The sequence below is a fragment of the Clupea harengus genome, chromosome 22 (genome assembly GCF_900700415.2).
Source record: "Clupea harengus chromosome 22, Ch_v2.0.2, whole genome shotgun sequence".
In the NCBI taxonomy this organism is placed as follows: Eukaryota; Metazoa; Chordata; class Actinopteri; order Clupeiformes; family Clupeidae; genus Clupea; species Clupea harengus.
The window spans coordinates 21,604,389-21,627,765 of NC_045173.1; the positions used below are offsets into that span (position 1 = coordinate 21,604,389).

At 41.7% G+C, this 23,377-nt stretch overlaps 1 protein-coding gene and 6 non-coding genes across 8 annotated transcripts; 6 read left to right on the forward strand and 1 right to left on the reverse strand.

Annotated features, from left to right (window-relative positions):
- Nucleotides 1–178: 178 nt before the first annotated feature.
- pkd2 (polycystic kidney disease 2) lies at nucleotides 179–9,115 on the reverse strand. Of its 2 annotated transcripts, none has more exons than XM_012818869.3 (15): nucleotides 7,942–9,115; nucleotides 7,749–7,862; nucleotides 7,038–7,171; nucleotides 6,037–6,287; nucleotides 5,592–5,816; nucleotides 5,053–5,281; nucleotides 4,446–4,616; nucleotides 3,956–4,137; nucleotides 3,464–3,584; nucleotides 3,263–3,361; nucleotides 3,000–3,121; nucleotides 2,767–2,884; nucleotides 2,275–2,435; nucleotides 1,685–1,832; nucleotides 179–1,369 (listed from the first exon to the last, which is right to left on the reverse strand). In XM_012818869.3, exons 1-15 carry the CDS (start codon nucleotides 8,390–8,392, stop codon nucleotides 1,154–1,156), a joined length of 2,742 nt encoding a protein of 913 aa, XP_012674323.2. In that variant the 5' UTR covers nucleotides 8,393–9,115; the 3' UTR covers nucleotides 179–1,153. The 2 variants fall into 2 exon arrangements, with proteins under 2 accessions (XP_012674323.2, XP_012674322.2); XM_012818868.3 differs by having other exon boundaries at nucleotides 2,275–2,438; nucleotides 7,942–9,114.
- Nucleotides 9,116–15,583: 6,468 nt separating this feature from the next.
- LOC116218538 lies at nucleotides 15,584–15,797 on the forward strand. Its single transcript, XR_004162928.1, has one exon. It is a non-coding gene; the product is annotated as a small nucleolar RNA U3 (small nucleolar RNA).
- A 299-nt stretch (nucleotides 15,798–16,096) lies between these two features.
- Nucleotides 16,097–16,310, forward strand: LOC116218519. Its single transcript, XR_004162909.1, has one exon. It is a non-coding gene; the product is annotated as a small nucleolar RNA U3 (small nucleolar RNA).
- Nucleotides 16,311–16,613: 303 nt separating this feature from the next.
- On the forward strand, nucleotides 16,614–16,827 carry LOC116218540. Its single transcript, XR_004162930.1, has one exon. It is a non-coding gene; the product is annotated as a small nucleolar RNA U3 (small nucleolar RNA).
- A 1,288-nt stretch (nucleotides 16,828–18,115) lies between these two features.
- Nucleotides 18,116–18,329, forward strand: LOC116218539. Its single transcript, XR_004162929.1, has one exon. It is a non-coding gene; the product is annotated as a small nucleolar RNA U3 (small nucleolar RNA).
- Nucleotides 18,330–20,846: 2,517 nt separating this feature from the next.
- On the forward strand, nucleotides 20,847–21,060 carry LOC116218529. The gene has a single exon (XR_004162919.1). It is a non-coding gene; the product is annotated as a small nucleolar RNA U3 (small nucleolar RNA).
- Nucleotides 21,061–21,997: 937 nt separating this feature from the next.
- Nucleotides 21,998–22,211, forward strand: LOC116218520. Its single transcript, XR_004162910.1, has one exon. It is a non-coding gene; the product is annotated as a small nucleolar RNA U3 (small nucleolar RNA).
- Nucleotides 22,212–23,377: the final 1,166 nt, after the last annotated feature.

Here is a 23,377-nt window from a genome sequence, read left to right on the forward strand (position 1 = left end):
CTACGACCAAGCTATATATATATATATATAAAAAACAATACCTAACCAAATGTGCCACACTTCTGTGTACCTTAAATATAAAAATGAATTGTGAATCCAATATTGGTAGAACCTGCATATCTAATCATAGATAAAATAAGACAAAGCTCGTGCCTGACACAATGCAGATGGGAATGGGAATGCAGATGAACATTGTGAAGGTGGACTGTAGTTCCCTTTAAATTCATCATAACACAAACTTTGGCATTGTCAAACTATGGACATGCACCCCACAATAACCCACAGGAAACTCTGCGTCTTCAGGGCCAAACCAGCCCTGTATTCCACCGTGTGACATTTACATATGGATATGGGATTGTGCTACATAAGCTTGATAAATGCATGCAATACTGAGTGTAACTCAAAGAAGGTGCGTGACTAACAGACAGACTGCTCCTCTGTAGAGTGAGACTAATGGTGCCTTCACTTAGCTTTTTCATCCCCAAGTTTCACACCATGTCTTCAGTGCTTGCTGATGTTGAGGAGTTGTGCAAATTGCTTCATCATATAGCGTGATAACCATATCAGTCATCATGTAACACTGCATCATTCATTATTGTATAATAATACTATTAATAACACCATTGGTAATGGCAATGCTGCCTTCTGTTCTGTATTGCACAGACGTGAACACATGACTCCTTCATAAGATTAGGCATAGAAATTAAAATTTGAGCTCAAACTGCACTTTTTTTCTTTGTGCCACAGATAAGCCAGCAATGCAAGCTTGACTGAAGAAATAGTTGTACTCAGTGAGCAGGAGCTATATGTGTGCATAACCCATATTTTTGGTACATGTTCCTTTCATCCTAGTCCGTTCATAATTATTCATTGGCCTCATGATCAATATAATGAAAGGAATGTTTTTTTTTTCTTCGCTTTGAAAGTTATGTGCTAAAGATCCGAATCCACTTTAACAAAGAATAGCATTCCAGGGTCGGGTTGCTAGTTGGTATCTAAACATTTAAGCCTGGCTAAGTAGTAGAGGGACCATCTGTTTGAATTCTTTCTCTTGGTCATAATTATTGTAATTATTATAATCAATGAGCTATTTCTTTCATTTGGTCCCTGGTCCAGCATATTCTTCATTGTAGCATCACAAGGGGGAGGAGTCTCACACGTTGCCCCCGGCGTCAGTTCCCTCAGTGGACAGTGAGGAGGTGGGGCGGGCACTCCGTGGGCGGGGCTGAGCTCCTGGACTAATGGGAGTGCCCTGCTGGTGACTGACTTGGGAGATGGTATCGTCTGACTCCCAGCGCTCCAGTTCCTCCCTCACCAGTCTCTCCATCTGCTCTCTGTGCTGCTCAGGGTCCCTGCCTGTGCGCTCATCCTGACAGGGAGAGAGACAGAGAGAAAAAGAGAGAACTCAAAAGTCGTTCTGTGGAAAACAGGAGGACAGTGACAAGTCTGACAAATCAATGAAAAGTCTTGTGATCAGTGATTGCCCAATAGTGCTTTGACTGAAGAGTAACAATGTCATTCCACATGACACACGTGTATGTCGTTTAGACAACAGTCAGGAGTCACCTAATCAAGCTACTCTATACTATTAGCACATTCACTGAAGATACAGAGGGAAATGCACAGAACAGTGCCGCCCTGCTCTGATCGGTTAACAGTGCTGGGCTTTTGGTTCTGTCCTCACCTCGGTCATTCCATCCAGCAGTCTGCCCAGCACATCCTTCCTCTTCAGCTTGGCTCGCTCCATGGCCTCCAGCTTCACAATGACGGCGTCGATCTTGGACACGATGCTGCCGATGGAATGCTCCATACGGTCAACCCTCCGCACCAAGCTGAGTGGGTGGAGGGTTACAGGCATAGTTCATAAAAGACATTCCAGTATATTTAAACATATTAGTAAGGTTTCATGTAGGAAAGGAATATAATTTGAGGTTCCAAATTTAGGTCAAATTCCCTAAATAACAAGAAAACTGTGAAGTACTGCTGCACAACCAAACCTATAGTTCTTGCCGCTTCTACTGTGTATATAGTGTGTACTTGTTTATGCTGAATGTGTTGATTACTGGAAACTAGGCCTATACATCAATATTTGCATTCATGTGACAAGATGCAAAGAAGGTTGCCGTGTTGGAACAGTTTGGGTAATGACATTCAAATGTCTATTGAACTGGTATGCCTTGTATTGAGAGACTTAGCTAAGCTTGTGATTTTTGTAAAGTTCATCAGTGTCAGTGGGTCTGGGGTCTTTAAAGGCACTGGCTCTTGGATACTTACACTTGGAACTCCTCATAGGACACGCCTCCAGAGCTGCTCCCACGACGACGTGAACTGTGGCCACTGTCCTCGTCATCATCCTCCTCCGAGTCCTCATGGCTACGAGAAAAGCTCCGGCCACTCATTGGCCTGGGCAGTGTACTCCGCTCCAGATCCAAGTCCTCCTGGCGTGTGTGCGAGAGACACTGAGTATCCGAGTGTGTGTGTGTGTCAATGTATGTCAGTGTGAAAGACATTGGGCATCTAAGAGTAAGCATACATACCAAGAAACACAGGAGTATCTGAGAAGTCTGTGAGTGTGTGTGTGGGTGGGTCTGTGCTTGCATGTGTGCAGACATGCTTTCTGTGTGTAGGAAACACTGAGTGAATGAAGTTCTTTTGTTCCTGTTCCTTACCAAGCCATGAGAGTCTTCACCATACCTTCTATGTCTACACCAAAAGCTCTACTGTTTCTTTTTCTCACTCAACCATACAACACCGTTTGTCACGCACTCTCTCTTTCTCCAGGTCGTCTCTCATCTGCTGGTGCTCATGCTCAGTCAGCTCCTGGTCTCCATCAAGGTCATACTTGGCAAAGATGGCCTCTATCTCAGCGTCTGTGTGTCCCTTTCTGCAAGACACAGGCATTCTCACACTCATTACTGCATTCAACGTGGAGACACTGAGTTTTAACATTTCTCCTTAGGAGCATAGTTTGAGTTTAGTTCAGGCATGGCTGTAGTCACCCTTTGAGGTCCTGACGGAGCTCATCAAAATTCAGCTTCCCTCCTGCCTGACGCAGACTGTCTGAAATGTCGTCCACAGTGGTTTTCTTCAGTCTCAGTTTCACCATGGCTTTGTAGTACCCCTGACAAAAAGCACCAAAGGAAAACTACATTTGCGCTGTCCACTACACATACATATATAGTTTATAACTCCCGCTCACTGTCAGTGTTAGGAGTTACAAACAATGACTTTACACATTGAATGTTTCTTTCTCTCGTCATACCTTCTTGATGAGGTCGCTCATCTCCATCTCAGACCGCTGTTGGGACATGTCTGTCTTCACTTCAGAATAGGTGTCATTAATGATGGCCAAAAACATGTTCTAGCATACAGAAAGGAGAGAATATAAAATCACTCAGAAAAAGTGGCGTTGTGTTTATGTGGCAATCACAGTAGCTCAGGAGCTCCAACTCAACTGTCTTACCAACAAGATGAAGAACATGAAGAAGACAAACGAGGTGAAGTAAATTGGCCCGAGAATCCCATTGGCCTCTTCAATCTCCGAGAAGTCAAAGTCTCCCAGAATGATACGGAACTGTGTGAATCTGAATGTCAACACACACTGGGTAAGCTTTTATCACGTATAAGACATAGGTCATCATCTGAACACCATCTTCAAAACACAAGGACAATTTTTCTTTTTTAGCTAATGTTACCCTGCTTTTATTTTTTATTAATTTTAACTCTCTTTGTGATATTGTGCCTCTGTTTTACTTCCACAAATAAATCTTGCTTTCACACAAGCTACATCACTGCCAAGACAGTACTGGATGTTACAGAAGGGACGGCCATAGTTAACAATCCAAAGACATCATGCATCCTTAACTATAAACTATAGCTTGACGATATGTACAGTGTGATGTTATCATATGGAAAACAGACGAATGATACACACACTGCAGCCAGAATAACTCACATGCATGCTTGGAAGGTACTGAAGTCATTCACTTGGGTCCCAAACACCAGGTAACCCAACTGCGCATAGGCCAGGAAAATGATGAAGAACATGATGGCAAAGCCAATGAGGTCTTTTGCACAGCGTGACATGGTGGTGGACAACTGGCTCATAGTCTTGTTGAAGTTAATGAACTTGAAGAGCTGTGGGTAACAGGAGGTTCAGATCAGCACAGAGGAACATAAAGTGTACATTTATTATTGCTCCCACAAGGATCAGTGGTTTTAAAATCAATTTGAAAAAAAAAACCTCAGCTTGTGTACTGAACTCAAGTTATAGCAAACTGGTTATATGAGGGTAGTGAGTTGTACCGTAGTAGTCTCACACCTTATCCAAACCATGATGTCTTAAGGGGTTATACAGAATGCCACAGCAGTGACATAACTGGGCATCGAATCATCCACCACTTTACCACACAATCCACATTCAAATGATACAATTTTAGTCTCACCTTCACCCAGGCCAGGAAAATGATGACGGCTGCCAGGTTGTTGAACTGCACCTGGAGTCGGGCCAGGGACACAAAATTGGGGTAGGTGGTGTGGTTCTCCAGGAGGTACTTCAGGTTGCTGTTCACCATGGCGGTCCTGCAGATGTTCATGATGATGGCCGGGACACACAGCTAATGGAGGAGAGCAGAAGAGAGGATGAAGTGGGATGCTCAGATATTACACATCAAACACACATTGACCATATATGCACAGCTGATGGTGCATCACTGGATGGTCTGTGGAGGTTTTAAGACCATACGTGAACATACACAAGGTACGTATGTCTTCTGGTGAGAACAATCCTCCAAATTACAAACGTAGCAAAGGGTAAACCCACATATTTCTTGTGTGAACTCTCAACAGTTTTGCTCTCGGGTTGTAGCATTTTTATAAATACTCATTTCACTTCTGCCTAGTCATCTACATAAGGTGATACCATGACTGCTCATTTCACTTCTGCCTAGTCGTCTACATAAGGTGATACCATGACTGCTCATTTCACTTCTGCCTAGTCATCTACATGAGGTGATACCATGGCTGGTATGGATAGTTCAGAAAGGTGCCCACTATGATGATGAGGACATCCAGGCAGTTCCACAGGTTTTTGAAGTAGTGCAGGCGGTGCAGACGAATCTCCAGAGCCTCCTCTACAACATAGTAGAGCACGAAGAAGCAGAAGGCCACTTCACACAGCCCAACAAAGCAGTCCCAGCTGGACGCGTAGCGAATCAGACGCACAGTCTGGAATTGCCAGGAGGTGATGGCGCCCCCTGTGGCTGGGAACTCAATCACTAGTCTGAGGAGGAAGGAGTGAAATCATGTCATGAATGATGATGAATGAACTGATTAATCAATTAAAGACACACTAGGCAACACTGAAGTATGTCTTTATTGGCAACTAGTTTTGCTATCATCTTCAAAATCACTTTGATGGTATATGGTCATGTGAAGGTCTAAAGACACAAGTTAGCATGTTAGCAAGCTTTTATCAGTGCCAGTGGGGGCTGTTGGTATGGTTAAAGCCTTAAAGGATTGCAAGTGCTGTACAACTGCCAACAAGTGTTTGATGAACTCGTGAAATTGTATTATGATGTCAATTTCCATACCTGACAATGCAGAAAAGATTGATGTTTCCATTGTAAACAGAGAAGTCCAGAAACACTGCCCTGGTTCCGCGGTCCAACCAAAGATTTTCCTTTAGCACTTTCAGCTGATTGGCTGACTCATCTCGGACTCGGGACAGGTCCTGGTAGTACCCACCCCCACCATAAGTGGCCACCTCCCCCCAGTGGCTGCCTCCTCCGAGGCTGCTCTCGTCTGAGTACACCCACCTGGGAAGCACACACGTTCACATCAGCTCCACCCTGCTAGAGCAGTTTCCATCAACAATCTTGACATATGTCTTGCCTACACACAGTATCCTACAGTATCCAATATTGTATAACATACTGTACCTGGAGCAGGCTCAAATACAATGCACAACAATGAGTAAACAAACATTTGAACTGCTGTTTACGCCACTTTGCAAAAAAAAAATTAAAATATACATACGCAGTGCCCTTCTTGAGCCCGAATGCTGCTTTGTCTTCACTGTTAGGAGAGTACATGCTGTAACATTCCTGGACCTTGTCCCTCAAGTCTTCATGGACAGTGCAAGATTCATTTCGAACTTTGACCTGGTGAAGACGTGGAACCCCCAGCAGGAGGTTTTCGTAGTAAATGAGGCTCTGGTTCTCCTGAAGGGTCTTGTTGTTATACCACACCTCCCAATACATGCCATTGAGAAAGGGCCCTTCTGCAAACTGGAGAGACCACAGGATTTCAGCTGCATATCACTTAAAAGACTACAAACCTCAAAACTGTTGATTCTAATCTACTAATTCTTCTATCATAAGCAAAGACTAAGGCCTGAAATGAAATGTCAGTGTAACTTATCTTAAAAAAATATGCGAAAACATGGGTGATATGTTGCAATTCATATTACCAGATTTCTACTACAGCATTTTTAATGTATATAAGATGTCCACAAGAACAGTTGCAAAATCCACATCTTAAAATGCAAACTATTGCACTTTGCATCCACTCCAGTGGATATTTTTGCACTTCCACACAACACAGTCAAAGAAAATCTATACATTTGACATTGCATGTCATGCTTAAAAAGCATTCAAAAGCATAAATCATTTCCCAAACATCCATACTTCTCCAAGCTCTGTAGCTTATGATCTGGAATTAACCATTTACGACGTACCAATCATTTTGTACAATCCTCCTTTTCATTAAACATCTTATTATCACATACAGTATATTACATAAAACACTTTGTTTATTATAATCAGTGTAAACTTCACTTCTAGGGCTGTGCAGCAGTTTCAGATACAACATGGAGAATAGGCTACTTTTTGCCCTTGCCATATTCTTAAGATAGTTTCATACACCTGGGTCAGTGTGTATCACAAGACTTACTTTGACTCCGTTGCAAACCCCTAGTTTAGGTAAAGGGTAATGTCTGCAAAGTGAATGTCTGGTGGTGGAGTAAAAATGATTCTTACCCTCCAGAAGTCATCCATGGAAGAGATGCTTTTAAATGAGGTTGGATCTCCATTGGCTACTGGTGTGTCCAGGAAGAGCTGAGACATTACTTTGGTGTAAAAGTACATGTTGGTGCTCACCATCCCATATGTCACTAAAAAACACATTTAAAAAACTGTTGGTTAAAAAAAACATTAGACAAGGTTATTGCCTAAGCCAACACTGAAATTGCATTGACTTGTTAAGATATCAGCAGGAGCACTCTGCAAAGGGTTCTGTCAGAGACTTTCCATCAAAGAGTTCTAAGTAGAGAGGCGAGGGTTCTTGAGTATACCCTTTTTTTAACAGTGTTCCTAAATCATTCCTCTCTCTGAATGTGCCTGCCCTCTCGCCAGGAAATTATTTCCTGAGCCACCCAAAAAAAAACAATTTTGGCTCTCAGCCTTTTTTCCGCCTTCATGAATTCCTTCCAAAAGAGTGCGGGCAGCGAAGAGTAGGAGCAAGCGAAATAGACCAGGACAGCCAGATGAACCGGTGTCCTACTACTCCATGGCCTTGGGACAGCCTGCTGCTTAACATTAGTCATATGCAACAGGATTTCAGTGCTTTTGATAGCAGAATAAGCAGTGGTTTCACTTCATCTTTGTAGCAATTAAGACACAAACAAACTACCATGAATATTTGAACCATTTCGAATACTTTCTCTAGAGGGCATACATTAGGTCACTTACAAATGCAGAGAGTGATGAGGAAGACGATGTAGGTCATCATCTCGCGGAGAACATTCTTCAGGTATCTCTCTCTGCTACTATCACTGTCCTCTAGAAGCCGTGTACCCCACAGAACTGAATAGAAACGTGTTAAATGAAAACACTGAGATATTCCACATTTCAATTTAGCAAACAACAACTGGATTTTACATACTTCTTATTTTTTCAAGAATCCTCTTTCCACAACTACGGTGATCATGCCTCTCTTGTTGGGGGACATCCACAATAGGTGTTGGGTAAAGTCCCCTGTGTATCCGCGTACTGCTACCCCCAGTGAAGCTCCCAAGACCGCTGCTCCCACTGCTACTCGAACCCGTGGACACGGATCTTCGGCCAGGACTCGCCGGCGGCCAGTCCGATTCCATCATCTCCTCTTCGGGCTCAAACCCTGGGTTGTCACGGCTCCAGGCTTGCCTTGAGCTTGAGGTAGGGGGTGATGGCGTCCCCGGAGTTGCTCCAGGGTCCAAGTTCGGATGATGTATTCTCTCCATCTCAATGCCCTCGCTTGGATCTAGTCTATGCGGCAAAGACACACCCGCGGCGTCCGCTGTTGACCGGCCACTCTGATTTTGTGACTGATTCGTTTTGATTCGGGGGGAACTCATGGTTTGTTTTAGTACAATCTGAACTTTGGTGCTAAGGTAGTAGCCTAGATTAACTAGAATCCCTAACCCACGTTTACAGACTCAGATAGACTCCCCAACCCACGTTTACAGACGCTGTGTAACTCCCCCCATAGAAAACAAAGTTTAAACTACCTATTTGAAGCAAGTGTGAAATACTCAAAACAATTACAGTAATTTCGCTTCACTGTAATGCTATGCTATAGGCATAACACTGCATCGATTGAGCATGAAACAACCTAAATTCAACTTAACTTTTTAGAGGATCTTGAAGCGTCTTCGCAACTGCGTAAATATAATACCAGCAGTTAAAAAGATATTTTTCTGATTAACAATCCCAAAATCTATAGTTGCTTACAAAGAAGCAAAACAAACTCTTCGTTTTCAGACAGCCATCTTGTTCCCAGTTGTTCCCCCAAATCGGTGAATCTCATTTGTTGGGGAATCAAATTACATTAGAATCCGTTGCGTCACTCCCACAGTGGCACGAACCTATGGAAAATTCAGTCACCGATTTTACTCCTCAGTTTTTCAGTAAGCTAATGCTTTTTTGTTTGAGCGAATAGGACAGTTTGCAGTGTATGAGTTTGCTGTTTGGCAGGTCTACTTTAAGCTGCTCGTTGTCGTTTTTGCTCAATAAACTAATTGCACAGAGTACTGCTCGAGTGTTATATGCATATGTGCACAAGAGTTCACCTCGAAACATCAAAGCCGCCAATGTATCTCTCCTAATAACGTGTTGTGTGGACTGCTGCTGCTACGCAACGCCCCACCTATTTGAAGGGCCGTGATGCACTGAATGACTGGCTTCAGTGATCCCTTTCCATTGAAATTATACTGAATCTCTAATCACAACACTGAGAGTAATATATCACACAAACATAGTTTACACGTTATACATTTTACACCCTGTAGGTCGGTTGTCCCCAAACTTTTCATGGCAGGCCCTTGTTTCACAATGAGAAAAGCAATTGCGCCCCCTCATCCCAACACCACGGTGCATGGATTAAGACGCGGATAGCGCCTATTACCTGTTTTAAATAATAAATAAATAAATAAATAACAGACGCACATCAACTGTTGTGTAGCTTATCTTTAACATTGTTTCTACATGTCTACATCAGTATAAATTCATTATTTACACTGAAATATTTGATCAGTTAAAAGTAGCCTACAGTCCGCAATTCTAATTTTTGTTACATTCAGCTAATTGCTCCTCAAAGTCCTCTAGCTTTAGTTTTTGCGCTCAAAAAAGCTCCTGTGCTGGTTGGGGGTATTCCAAGTAGTGGTTTAGTGACAAACCTGGATAAGTTAACTCAGAGTAAGTGGAAACATCTTATAAAAGAAGAACCCTATGGCTTCTTTCTCCTAACAAAACAAACCCATAGGGCTCTTCTATTAGGATAATTAGTTGGCTATATTCATGGTTTAAGCTTTTATGCTTAAATCACTGTGCATTGTGGAAGAGTTTTTCAGACATTGCTATGTCACCTCACAAAGTCTTCAAGTATGTCTGAACAAGTCTGCACTGTTTGTCTAAAAAGGTTGTGGTGGTATCACCTGGGGATGTAGACATGCTCACATTTTTCTGCACAGCACCACAAGACAAAAAACAAGGTGGGCTGAAAACAACAAAAGCTCTCTGCAGCTGTTTAGACATGAGACTAAGAGTGAAACACCCGTCTGGATTGCAATGTGCAGCCAAGATTGAAATGAAATTAATTACCTCAGTACTGATAAACATTGCTTAATCTGCGTCAGCATTGCCTGAGGTTATATTACTGGTGCTCATTCAATTATTATCTACCCTATCTCCTTGCAGGTTCACAACAGGGAGCGTAATATAACCACAAACACCAGTCTACACCTGCATGTTGTTCCTGCATGATTCTTATTGATTTCCCCCTAAAAAACATCTTTGAGACTCGGTGTGTTCTCATTTCACACCTCAACCATGAGAGTCGACAGTGCTTTTACGGTGGCGGCTGTTGTTATCATCTGTGCTATATCACATTGTTCAGAAGGTATGCCAGTCTTTATTCAATAGAAACTAAATCTTTCACATGTGCTCAGTTTTGTTCAAGAGCAAGAAAAATATAAATATGCAGACATTGCTTTTTGTGTGACCTTTTGTTTAACATTTTCCATCAGTATAATGGAAAATGGGGCTTGACCTATATGTCTGTGCTCTTCAAGTGCATCTTCATTTATTTCGTTTTTGTTGTCTTTGTAGTTGTTTGTTGTTGTGTAGCCTATAATTCAAAATGTTTAACTTAACTTAAATGTATTACCTTCAGCAATTACTTTTCTATGCTACAGAAAAAAACCTGTCTCATTTGTTTTAACATGTAAAATGCCCTGTATTTGCACACAAAAAAAATGAATTGCATTACTGTTTTCAGCAGTCCACCAGCAGCAAGTGGACGCCAGTCCCCCATTTCTTGAAAGCTCTGAAATGGACGTTGAGAGTGAGGAAAGAAGCAGTGGATGTGAGATTCATGAATTAACCACCAAAGAAGCCCCACTCTCCCTGGCAACTTTGTCAGCTACCACAGAGCCTCCCACAGCTTACGTCAGCACCACAACACCTCAAACCACAAGATCCACCCGTCCTTTTGTGTATCGTGGCGAGTCCCTGATGATCTACATGCCAAGGGGAGGCAAGGAGTCACCCCAAAACTCTGGCAGCACAGCTCTCACTGAGGCTCAAAGACGCTACCTGGATATTTTGAAAACTGCTATTATGAGAGCAGAAATAAAAGCTACAGTGGTCCATGGGAGGCGTTTACAACCCATCAAGCCTGAGAGGAAACCAAATCAAAACAATACAGGGCAAACATCGAACAAACCATTGAAACGTATGATGGCTAATCCTGCCTCTCCCATCCCTATGCCCAGAAATGGTGAATTTGATCAGTCCAGTTGGTTGCAATCATTGCAAAATGGACGTGCTAGCCAGGCAGGAAATCAAGGACCATCTCAAAATGGATCTCCTCAAAGTGGATCAAACCAAAACAACTTGCCCCAGGGTGGATCTCCTCAAAGTGGATCAAACCAAAACAACTTTCCCCAGGGTGGATCTCCTCAAAGTGGATCAAACCAAAACAACTTTCCCCAGGGTGGATCTCCTCAAAGTGGATCAAACCAAAACAACTTTCCCCAGGGTGGATCTCCTCAAAGTGGATCAAACCAAAACAACTTACCCCAGGGTGGATCGCCTCAGTCTCTCGCAAGTCTATCAACCCGTGATAAAAGTATATCAGGGACAGTGAGTAAGGCAAAGAATTTAATTGCTTGGCCAATGAAAGACTTTAGATCAAAATCTCCAATCAAACTTCCTCTAGTGTGGAGGCTGTATTCACATATGCATGGCTAAGGGAAAACTGTTCCAGACCTGGAAATGACTTAGCTGAAAATAACTTTAGGTGCACCGGTCTAGACTCAAATCGGTCCTGACTTGATGTGGTTAATAATGTTTCAGAGACCTCCTGAATAACAGTTCAGATGGTCAGGTGATGTGTTTTAACGTGTTTAATTCCAGACATTTCCCTTTTTTTTTGCATAGGTGTTGAATATTACACTTGGAGTTAAGGTTTACATGGGTTTTCTTTAGGGTGGTGATGATTTCTCATTGGACTCATGGGATTTCCTTTTTCCTCTTCTACACTTGCAAAGTGCTCAAGTAAAGAATTATGTTATTTTTTTCAGAAACTACAGAAAAGACACTGTACATACTTACTTAGTCATTGCTCGTAGCTTGACTATTCTCTCCCTTGTACGTCGCTTTGGTAATGTAAATGTACTTTTTGAAATGTTTCTCTGAAGCTCTCCTCATCTTCTTGAAACCAATTCAAAAAGTTTAATATTGTCTTTTAAGAAACTAATAGAAACAATAAATCAGGCTACAACTCACTGTGCAGATGTATGTGTGTGTGTTGTGCTTACTACATTCATTGGCTTACAATGCCCTTTTGCTTTGACACCACTGTGCTCATTGAAGCCACATTTCAATAAACAAATGTTGTGATGTATACTTTTCCACTTCCCTGCTGCACGGCTACTGTGAAGCTCTGAAATGCATTATAACGGCTTTCTTTGTAATATTAGATATTACATTAGAATTATAGCGTCTTCCGTTGCCGTGGAGCAACCTGAGGAAAAGCTTGGCTTTCACATGTGTAGTTGACAATCTATGTGGCTTGAATGGTGGTAATCTTTACAAATGTTCTACTCTGGAATGGATTACCACATGGGCCTATTGTATTTGTACTGTAAAAGTAAAGAAAGAGAGAGAAAGAAGACATGTACTGAAGTGCAGGTGCAATTCAGTTCCATCCAGTTCCATCCAGGGGGTCTCTGGAACCTGTTTTCAAAGTTTTCAGGGCCCGAAAATCACTGATGTCGTGTGGCTGAAAAGCCAAAATACAGCAAAACTTTATTAACTTTACTTTAAACTGTATTATTAATAATAGTGGTGCTAGTCATTTTCATAGTGATCACGTATAAGCAACATAGTAAAATTCAACTGTTGAGTTGACCTTAAGTTATCTAGAAAATGTCTGGTTCAACTGCCTATGTTGATGCTACCACTGGAGAAATATAAACATTATTTTGTCACTTTCTGCACCACTGTAGAAAAAATAAAAAGTCTGAAACGGCCGATTACTCTAAACATTTGTGCCACCTAAGAAGTGCCCCAAGCTCCTGCAGTGGAAAAGTGCCTTATCTTGTATCTTGGACAAAAAAGTCAGAGCTGCAATGTTAGCTAATGCAAATACAGAGCTAATGTGGAGTAGCAAACATAACATTAACTTTAAACCAACTAAGTTAGCAATTATGTTAGGTAACATTAGCTATTCCCAATGTTGTCTGTACTCCATAACTAGCTGACTATCAAAAATATCCTAACAGCCTGTTAGCATCATGATCAAAAATGACACTCATTGTTTAATATACATGAGAAATATATTTTATATTCTATATAAATGTTTCACATTGATGACATGCCCCTTGGTGCTGACTGGAATCACCCCTTTTGCTGTCATAGACATGCAATACCATTAAGTATAAGTATCTTGCCCCTACAATTAAAGGTGTAGCCTAGGCCCTGTTGCTACTCGATTAGCACCAGCTGCCCAGTCCGCTCTGCACATGCTTCTGTACTCTGCACTTGGAATCACAGCATATTCCTGCCCCGTTTGTGTAAATGTAAATGTGTAAACATTATACAGTGTTTGAACCATGTATAACACATTGCAAGCATAAGTTGTTCGACATTGTACGACATTGTACGGCCAGTCCGATATCAGCCAACATAAAAACATGTTATGTTTTACTAAAATGAGGTGGGCATCAATTCAGAAATAAAAGGAATATGGTGACACAAGGCCGCTTGGAGTGCTTCCTTTTTTGTTTCATCATGAGCTGCAAGTTAGGCCTGGGCATTTTATCTAGTGTTTTTCGAAAACTCTGGTTTAGGCTACCTGCCTTTCCCTGCAAAAAAAAAAAATGGAATGAAGCGGACAGTGTCGTAGAAGATGATAAATTCGGATCGGGCAGCAAGAACGGATCGGGCGGCAAAAGGCGAGTTGGACCCCTGAACTTCCAGATACCTGGAAGGCGAATGATCAAGACTGAAAATTAGCAGATGGAATTTGTTAGGGTGATAAATAGTGGGTTAACTATTACCCCCTGAATAATGAAGATGGTAGTTTAACAACTGAATATTTTGGAACTGTATTTTTGGATGGTGAATATTTTTGCATTGAATTTTGAATACTGGAATTGTGTTGTGTTGTGTTGTGTTGTGTGTGTGACATATAAAACCAAGATGAATTACAGTGCAGAAATAAAGTATTGTTATTTCTGTAATTATTGTTATTATGTTTTATTTGTATTAGGTTGAAAATGCAGCAGAATTATTATTGTGGTGTCTTTTTATTCAGTTCAAATAATGTGATGTATTTTTATTCAATTCAATATGCCATTTTGCAGGACTAAAGGCATTATTAAACTTCCATAGCCTACAAGTAACGACACACATATTTAGTGCATTTGATTTATATAGGCTTCAAATCTGCAATCTGCAATGAACAATATGAACCATTTAATAGTAAGAGTGACAAAGATTGCCCAGCAAAAAGTAAACATTAAAAGGCTTGCATATGACATTAGTTATGAACATCATGATCATGTAGATGGTTTAAAGAGTTGGGCATATGTTAAAATCTAGCTCGTTACTAAGATGCGCTTCATGAGTAGACTCGTAAATAGGCCATCTAGGTTAGCAGCCTATTAAGTTTGTGTGACAGACTGACATGCAAAAATCCATTGAACGATGGCAAATCTGTATGTTTTAACTTGATCGCGGCTTGTGGTTTATTTATAATCCGGAAGTAATTCGTATGGATATTCCACCAATAACCTACACCGGTTCTTTAGTTCTTTAATATTTCTGATGAAAGTATTTGTTTGAAATACAGGTGTTCTGTACCCAGCAACACGATGGAGCACATTGTTCGAGGCGGTTGTTTCTGTCTAGGCAGAAATTGAGGGTGCACACAGGAAATGGACTCACTGGGATTAACCTGTCTGTTTTCTAAGGGCTAACAAGTTAGTGGTTCGGAAATTATGAAAAAATAAAACAATGCAACGTTTCCTAAGACCTGGTCTGGGACTGAGGAGCGTAATGCATGTGACATGAAAGTAAAATACAGTCAAAGAAACGTATTTAAAACTCGTATACAGTGTTGCATTATGGGTAAGACATTTTAATGTAAAATTGCTTAGTATTGCCACTGAAAGCGATTAAAATGTCGAAACACCAGCCAGAACGAATACATATGCACCCAAGAACAGTTAAGAATCGGTTCAAAAGAATATGTCAATTTAAATAGTGGTGTTGTTTTTCTCATCTAATCGAGGTCATCTCCGGTGCCTCAGTCATATTTTTTCTTAATGTATTTTTCTGGAAGGATTTAAAAGGTGTATATGGTCGTGCTTCGTTAGTTCAAATAGTTGTACAAAATTGAAACTGTTATATAATAAATGAAACTGGCATATACTAAAGAAGAAAAACCCTTCCCCCTTGTCAGAGTCATCGGTGTCAGCACAACCGTCACAGTGAAATGTATGTACATGAGACACTATCGTCCAGAGAACGTTGAGGAAGTTAAGACTATACTTTCAGGGATCATTTCTATAGTTATTGACTTTGAAATGCGTTTCGAAAGTGATGTGTCTCGCTACCCACGATGATGAGCTGCGATGTTCTTCTTTGAGCGTGAATCGGATAGAGATTTTTGGATTCTTCCATGAGATTTCTGTCATTGATGAACGTTCCTAGTGGTCTTTGATCCTAGGAGGAGAGGAACATGATCAGAGTGGTTAGTAATGACTGTATAATATTAGTGGGATCACGACAGAACGCAGTTCTCAACTAATTCATCTTCAACAGTCATGGATCTTTCGAATTATTTCAGCGTACGTGACTTTAGAAGGGCTCCGTGTTTTATTACGAGTATGTGCAAAGCTGGACTTTTTTTTAGCATATATTAGGTTAGGTGAGTAATGTCGTTATAGAGAGAAAAACCCTCCCCCTGAATCGAAGCCGTCGGTGTCAGGACAACCGTCACTGTGAAATGTATGTACATGAGACACTATTGTCCAGAGAACATTGAAAAAGTTAAGACTATACTTTCAGGGATCATTTCTATAGTTATTGACTTTGAAATGCGTTTCGAAAGTGATGTGTCTCGCTACCCACGATGATGAGCTGCGGTGTTCTTCTTTGAGCGTGAATCGGATAGAGATTTTTGGATTATTCCATGAGATTTCTCTCATTGATGAACGTTCCTAGTGGTCTTTGATCCTAGGAGGAGAGGAACATGATCAGAGTGGTTAGTAATACTTGTTCAATATTAGTAGAGTCACGACAGAACGCAGTTGTCAATTAAAACACTGTTTATAGTCATTGATCTTTCCAGTCTATTCAGCGTGCGTAACTTAGGAAGAGTGTGCTCCGTGTTTTAATACGAGTATGTACAAAACCGGACCTGTTAAACATACAATTACGTTAGGTGAGTAATGTCGTCGCAGAGAGCAGAATCCTTCCCCCTGTATTGAAGCCATCGGTGTCAGGACAACCGTCACTGTGAAATGTAGGTACATGAGAAACTATCGTCCAGAGAACGTTGAAGAAGTTAAGACTATACTTTCAGGGATCATTTCTATAGTTATTGACTTTGAAATGCGTTTCGAAAGTGATGTGTCTCGCTACCCACGATGATGAGCTGCGGTGTTCTTCTTTGAGCGTGAATCGGATAGAGATTTTTGGATTATTCCATGAGATTTCTGTCATTGATGAACGTTCCTAGTGGTCTTTGATCCTAGGAGGAGAGGAACATGATCAGAGTGGTTAGTAATGATTGTTTAATATCAGATAGTCACGATAGCAGATAGTTCTCAACTACTTCAGCGACCTCCGTCATACAACTTTCGAACGTATCTAGCTGACATGATGCACTGAAGCATTGTTTGAGTCCGCTGCTTCACTTTTGGCAGGAATCTTCGACTGTAAGATAACTCAATTCCCAAATCTATCTCGTAAAAAAACCGAAATAGTATTTTCCCCTCATGTCACACAAGCACAATCACTGCCCCCTGTCCAGTTTAAAGCAGCAATACGGAGTTCTGTTCCAAAACTAGTAAGCTAACTACCTAAAAGGCATGCAAAAACCTTGCAAACACCACCAACAGCCCAGTTGACACTGATAGAAGCTTGCCAACACACTAACTGGTGTCTTGGCAGTATAGCTGCGAATGTCATGCGTGTGAAAGCTTTTCTTCCATTTTTGCAGGGGGTTCCAGCCCGTTACACATAACTACATAAGGCATATCTTGGATGGCTAGTGGGGAAGACTGAGGTGTTTATCTGTCCTTCACATGACTATATGCTATCAAAGTGAATTTGAGGATGGTACCAAAACCAGTTGCCTATAAAACCATACCTCAAAAAGTGTCAAATTGTTGCATAGTGTTACTTTAACAAATCACTCTCACCCCCTTTTCTCCAGTCGAAAAACCCCATTGATGCCCTACTAAACAGATATCCAAAAGCACTTAAACTGCCCTCTGTTCTATAATGTCTGAATGACATATAGGTGACGATACAGGTAATTAGAAAACGCTTTTGTCCAAAGAGTCGTATTAAAGCTAGCCTTCGGGAATCGAACTTGGATCATTCGCATGCTGAGTGACAAAGCCACCTGCTGCAACTACTGTCAAATATTCACTATTTGTTTGGAATCAAGGCTGATGGCTAGATCAAATGAACAGTTTAAATTTCATTATGGAATTACATTGAGCAAAACATCTTGTAACTAAATAATATATTTTTTTCACCATACTTTTGTTTGTATACAATGTATTGAACCATTGACCAGCAGGTGTCAGTAGAGTGCTTTCGAAGCCTCGAGAAATGAACCACTTTTGAACACATCTGGCTGGAAAGCTTCAAGGTTTCATGAAGCTTCATTTCGCCACCGCTACTGTTTGGCATATACTTAACATAGGAGAGTAAATTCGAAATGAAACTTTGCTTATGGCACAAAGAGAAACCCCTCCCCCGCATCAGTTTTCAGCACAACCGTCACTGTGAAATGTAGGTACACGAGACAGTATAGTCCAGCGAACTTTGAAGAGGTTAAGACTATACTTTCAGGGATCATTTCTATAGTTATTGACTTTGAAATGCGTTTCGAAAGTGATGTGTCTCGCTACCCACGATGACGAGCTGCGGTGTTCTTCTCTGAGCGCGAATCGGATAGAGATTTTTGGATTATTCCATAAGATTTCTGTCATTGATGAACGTTCCTAGTGATCTTTGATCCTAGGAGGAGAGGGACATGATCAGAGTGGTTGGTAATGGTTGTCTAATATCAGTAGTTTCACGAGAACACGTGTTGGCTAGGTGTCTCTGCGTTTTTGATCCTGTATCTTTCGAATTTATTTAGCGTACGTGATTACTGAAGGCAAGGCAAGTTTATTTATATAGTATAATACATACACCGTGGTAATTCAATGTGCTTCACATACATAAATACACAATGGCAATACAATGTGCTTCACGTAAATAAAAGCAAAAGGTCAGTACATGATCATAAAACAGTAAATTATAGGAAATAAAAGCATGAGAACATTAAGGCATAAAAACAGTAAAAGATAGGAAATAAAAGCATAAAAAATAATTATAAAAATCAATACTCTACTACAGTAAGCAATAATGCTTCGAAGGAACTGTAGATTAGATTAGATTCAACTTTATTGTCATTGCACAGAGTACAAGTACTGAGGCAACGATTCACAGTTAGCATCTAACGAGAAGTGCAAAGCAGAAGAGTGCAGAGTATGTGCATGATGGTAGTATAAATATAGATAAATAGGATATATCCAGTATGATATAAGATATAAGTGGTATGAACAGTAAGAACATGAGCAGCAATAATGGTGATTAGTGCAGATGTGATATAGATATATGTAAAGTGCAGGTGAGGTACAGGTGAAGGTGGCAGTAGAAGTTATAAAGTTATAAATGAGGTAGGAGATATGATAAGATATAAATACGATGAATATGGATATGGACAACAATTTTAAATAAATAGATATAGACAAATGAACAATTTTAGTGCAACTGTTCAGTGGCTGGAGGGAGGTGTGTGGCAGTCAGGCCAGGGTAGGGGGGGGGGGTACAGTCACTGTAGGAAGGAGTGTGAGGGGGCAGCCAGGGGGGGCTATCACCGTGGTGCAGAGTTCAGCAGTGTGACAGACGCAGGGAAGAAGCTGTTCCTGAGCCTGCTGGTCCAGGAACGGAGGGCCCTGTAGCGCCTCCCTGAGGGGAGGAGGGCAAACAGTCTGTGGTTGGGATGGGAGGTGTCCTTCTCGATGCTGCGCGCCTTCCGCAGACATCTTTTGCGCTGGACAGCCTCGATGGTGGGGAGTGGGGCAGTTTTCACTACCCTCTGGAGTGTTTTGCGGTCCGCAGCTGCCATACCAGACTGAGATGCAGTTGGTGAGGATGCTCTCAATGGTGCAGCAGTAGAAGTTCACCAGAATCTGAGGAGACAGATGGGCCTTCTTCAATCTCCTCAGGAAGAAGAGACGCTGGTGAGCCTTCTTGACTAAGGTTGAGGTGTTGAGGGTCCAGGAGAGGTCCTCGGAGATGTGGACACCCAGGAATTTAAAGCTGGCGACACGCTCCACCTCCATCCCGTTGATACAGATCGGGGTGTGTGCGCCACCTTTGGTCCTCCTGAAGTCCACAATTATCTCTTTGGTTTTCATGGTGTTGAGAGCCAGGTTGTTGTTGGCACACCACTCTGCCAGGTGCTGAACCTCCTCCCTGTAGGCCGACTCATCGTTGTTGCTGATGAGGCCAATCACCATTGTGTTGTCTGCAAACTTTACAATGGTATTAGAACCATGTACAGCTGTGCAGTCGTAGGTGAAGAGGGAGTAGAGGAGAGGGCTCAGCACGCAGCCCTGTGGGACAACAGTGTTCAGGATGAGGGTTGAGGAGGTGTTGTTGTCTAACCTAACCTGCCAGACTGGGTTCTGTTGGTTAGGAAGTCCAGAATCCAGTTACTGAGGGAGGTGTTGATGCCCAGATCACTGAGTTTTGTGATCAGTTTGGAGGGGATTATGGTGTTAAATGCAGAGCTGAAGTCTATGAACAGCAGTCTCGCGTAGGTGTTACTGTTGTCCACGTGGGAAAGGGCAGAGTGTAGTGCCGTGGAGATGGCATCCTCCGTGCTCCTATTCTGGCGGTAGGCGAATTGGAGGGGGTCCAGTGTGGGTGGTAGACATATTTTGAGATGAGCCAGGACCAGCCTCTCGAAGCACTTCATAGGCAGTTAGCAGAAGGCATCTGAGAAAAGTTTGGTCTTTAGTCTAGATTTAAAACCGTTTTTTAATGTCTTCTGGAAGTCGGTTCCAGAGGTGAACCGCATAGTGGCCGAGTGCTGCTTCACCCTGTTTAGTTTGGACAGTGGGTTTTACTAATATAAATTTATTCTGCGATCTGAGAGATCTGAGTGGTACGTACTGCCGAAACATGTCAGATAGATCCTTTGGCCCTATCCCATTAAGTGACTTGAAAACAACCAGCAGTGCTTTAAAGTCAATCCTGTAAGTTACTGGGAGCCAGTGTAGGTATTTCAGTATAGGGGAAGGGTGTGCTCCGTGTCTTCATTACAAATATGTACAGAGTTGAAACTGTTTGGCATATAATTAAGATAGTAGAGTAATTTTTAAGCAAGGATTTTGACATCGCACAGAGAAAAATCCTTCACCCTGCATCGGAGTTATTGGTGTCAGCACAACCGTCACTGTGAAATGTAGGTACATGAGAAACTATCGTCCAGAGAACGTTGAAGAAAATGAGACTATACTTTCAGGGATCATTTCTATAGTTATTGACTTTGAAATGCGTTTCGAAAGTGATGTGTCTCGCTACCCACGATGATGAGCTGCGGTGTTCTTCTCTGAGCGTGAATCGGATAGAGATTTTTGGATTATTCCATGAGATTTCTGTCATTGATGAACGTTCCTAGTGGTCTTTGACCCTAGGAGGAGAGGAACATGATCAGAGTGGTTAGTAATGATTGTCAAATATCAGATAGTCACGATAGCACAGAGTTGTCACCTATTTCAGCGACCTCCGTCATACAGCTTTCGAACGTATCTTGCTGACATGATGCACTTCCACACGGAAATCAGTGGTGACATCTGAAGCATCGTTTGAGTCCGCTGCTTCACTTTTGGCAGGAATCTGCGACAGTAAAATATCTCAATTCCCAAATCTATCTCGTAAAAAACCTGAAATAGTATTTTCCCCTCATGTCACACAAGCACAATCACTGCCCCCTGTCCAGTTTAACAAATCACTCTCACCCCTTTTCAGTCTGAAAAACCTTATTGATGCCCTACTAAACAGATATCCAAAAGCACTTAAACTGCCCTCTGTTCTACAATGTCTGAATGACATATAGGTGACGATACAGGTAATTAGCAAACGCTTTTATCCAAAGAGTCGTATTAAAGCTCGTAGCCTTCGGGAATCGAACTTGGATCATTCGCATGTTGAGTGACAACGTCACCTGCTGCAACTATTGTCAAATATTCACTATTTGTTTGGAATCAAGGCTGATGGCTAGATCAAATGAACAGTTTAAATTTCATTATGGAATTACATTGAGCAAAACATCTTGTAACTAAATAATATATTTTTTCACCATACTTTTGTTTGTGTACAATGTATTGAACCATTGACCAGCAGGGGTCAGTAGAGTGCTTTCGAATCCTCGAGAAATGAACCACTTTTGAACACATCTGGCTGGAAAGCGTCAAGGTTTCATGAAGCTTCATTTCGCCACCGCTACTGTTTGGCATATACCTAACAGAGTCAATTCGAAATGAAACTTTGCTTATGGCACAAAGAGAAACCCCTCCCCCGCATCAGTTTTCAGCATAACCGTCACTGTGAAATGTAGGTACACGAGACACTATAGTCCAGCGAAGTTTGATGAGGTTAAGACTATACTTTCAGGGATCATTTCTATAGTTATTGACTTTGAAATGCGTTTCGAAAGTGATGTGTCTCGCTACCCACGATGACGAGCTGCGATGTTCTTCTCTGAGCGCGAATCGGATAGAGACTTTTGGATTATTCCATGAGATTTCTGTCATTGATGAACGATCCTAGTGGTCTTTGATCCTAGGAGGAGAGGGACATGATCAGAGTGGTTGGTAATGATTGTCTAATATCAGTAGTTTCACGAGAGCACATTATTGCCAACTGTTTCAGCGTCTTTAGTGTAATATATACTTAGGTGGGTTTCCATCCCATGTTTTAACGCGCATATCATGCCAATAAATAATTCTGGTTGGAAACGCGTGCGATGCGCACTAACTTCCCCAGTGCGCATAGAAATTCGATTCGCCAGATGGAGGTGGTTTTAACTAGTTATTCGAATTGAGTTAATGCGCTTAACGTAGATGGAAACAGTTTATTAGAGTGAATCGCGTCATTTGTGTTTATGTTTATGTTTATGTTCGGAGTTGGACTGTAGGCTACGTCCTGTTGCAGTGAAAGACAACCGTGCTGCTGGCTGCCCCGAATGTGATGTTCCTCTGTTGCTTCTCAGACTACCAGCTAATACACCACATCTCATGCAGCATATGCAGTTGCTGTTATATACTAGTATAATAATATAAATAATATATATATGGTTTCTGTGTGTTGTTTCCCCTCATTGCCCATGGACTCCTAGTTTATTGTAGGCTAACCGATGAACTTGATTTACGTGCAAACTTTGAAGGTATATCGTTTAACTGTATTACCTTTATTATTAGGTTATCATTATAATTATTATTAGCCTACTACTATCATATCAAATTAAACAAATGTTTCCAAAACCTTTAGCCTACCTGAAAAGCCAAGAGGAGGCGAAAACAGCAGCATCGTGCGCGCTACCGGGTGTTCCAACACAGAAATCTCTAAATATCAATTTATCATCAACAAGGGCTTGAAGAATGATACTAAGCCATACTTTAAGGTTGATTAAATCCCGATAGCCTGCTGCTGGGGGAAGTATGGGAACGTGAGTTCCATCCAGTGCACCAAACACCTGCGGGACATGGTGTGCGCGGTTGTTGCGGTCAGCAATCCCAAGGTCGGGTAACTTTGTATGTTGTTTGGCTTGTTCACGGATGGCAAAGCATACTGCATACATACATCTATGGCCAGTAGTCTTGCTTACGCAACCCGGTATTCTGCGCATGTTGCGAGTTTATAAAGCGTTATAGCAATGCGCTCGTCTGTGGGGACAGGCTTTCGGCAGCAAACACTTGCAGGCGACACAGCAGGGCCTATCAGTTGGCGCCAATTCTTAGAATGCTGACCTGGTTAGC

Excerpts from the sequence above, each read along its gene's own strand:
- pkd2 (XM_012818868.3), bottom strand. The coding sequence starts at position 8,392 with ATGAGTTCCCCCCGAATCAAAACGAATCAGTCACAAAATCAGAGTGGC. Across the intron at positions 7,863-7,941 it reads GATTCTTGAAAAAATAAGAA|TTCTGTGGGGTACACGGCTT; the intron begins GTATGTAAAATC and ends GTTTCTATTCAG. Across the intron at positions 7,172-7,748 it reads CCTCATCACTCTCTGCATTT|TGACATATGGGATGGTGAGC; the intron begins GTAAGTGACCTA and ends TGTGTTTTTTAG.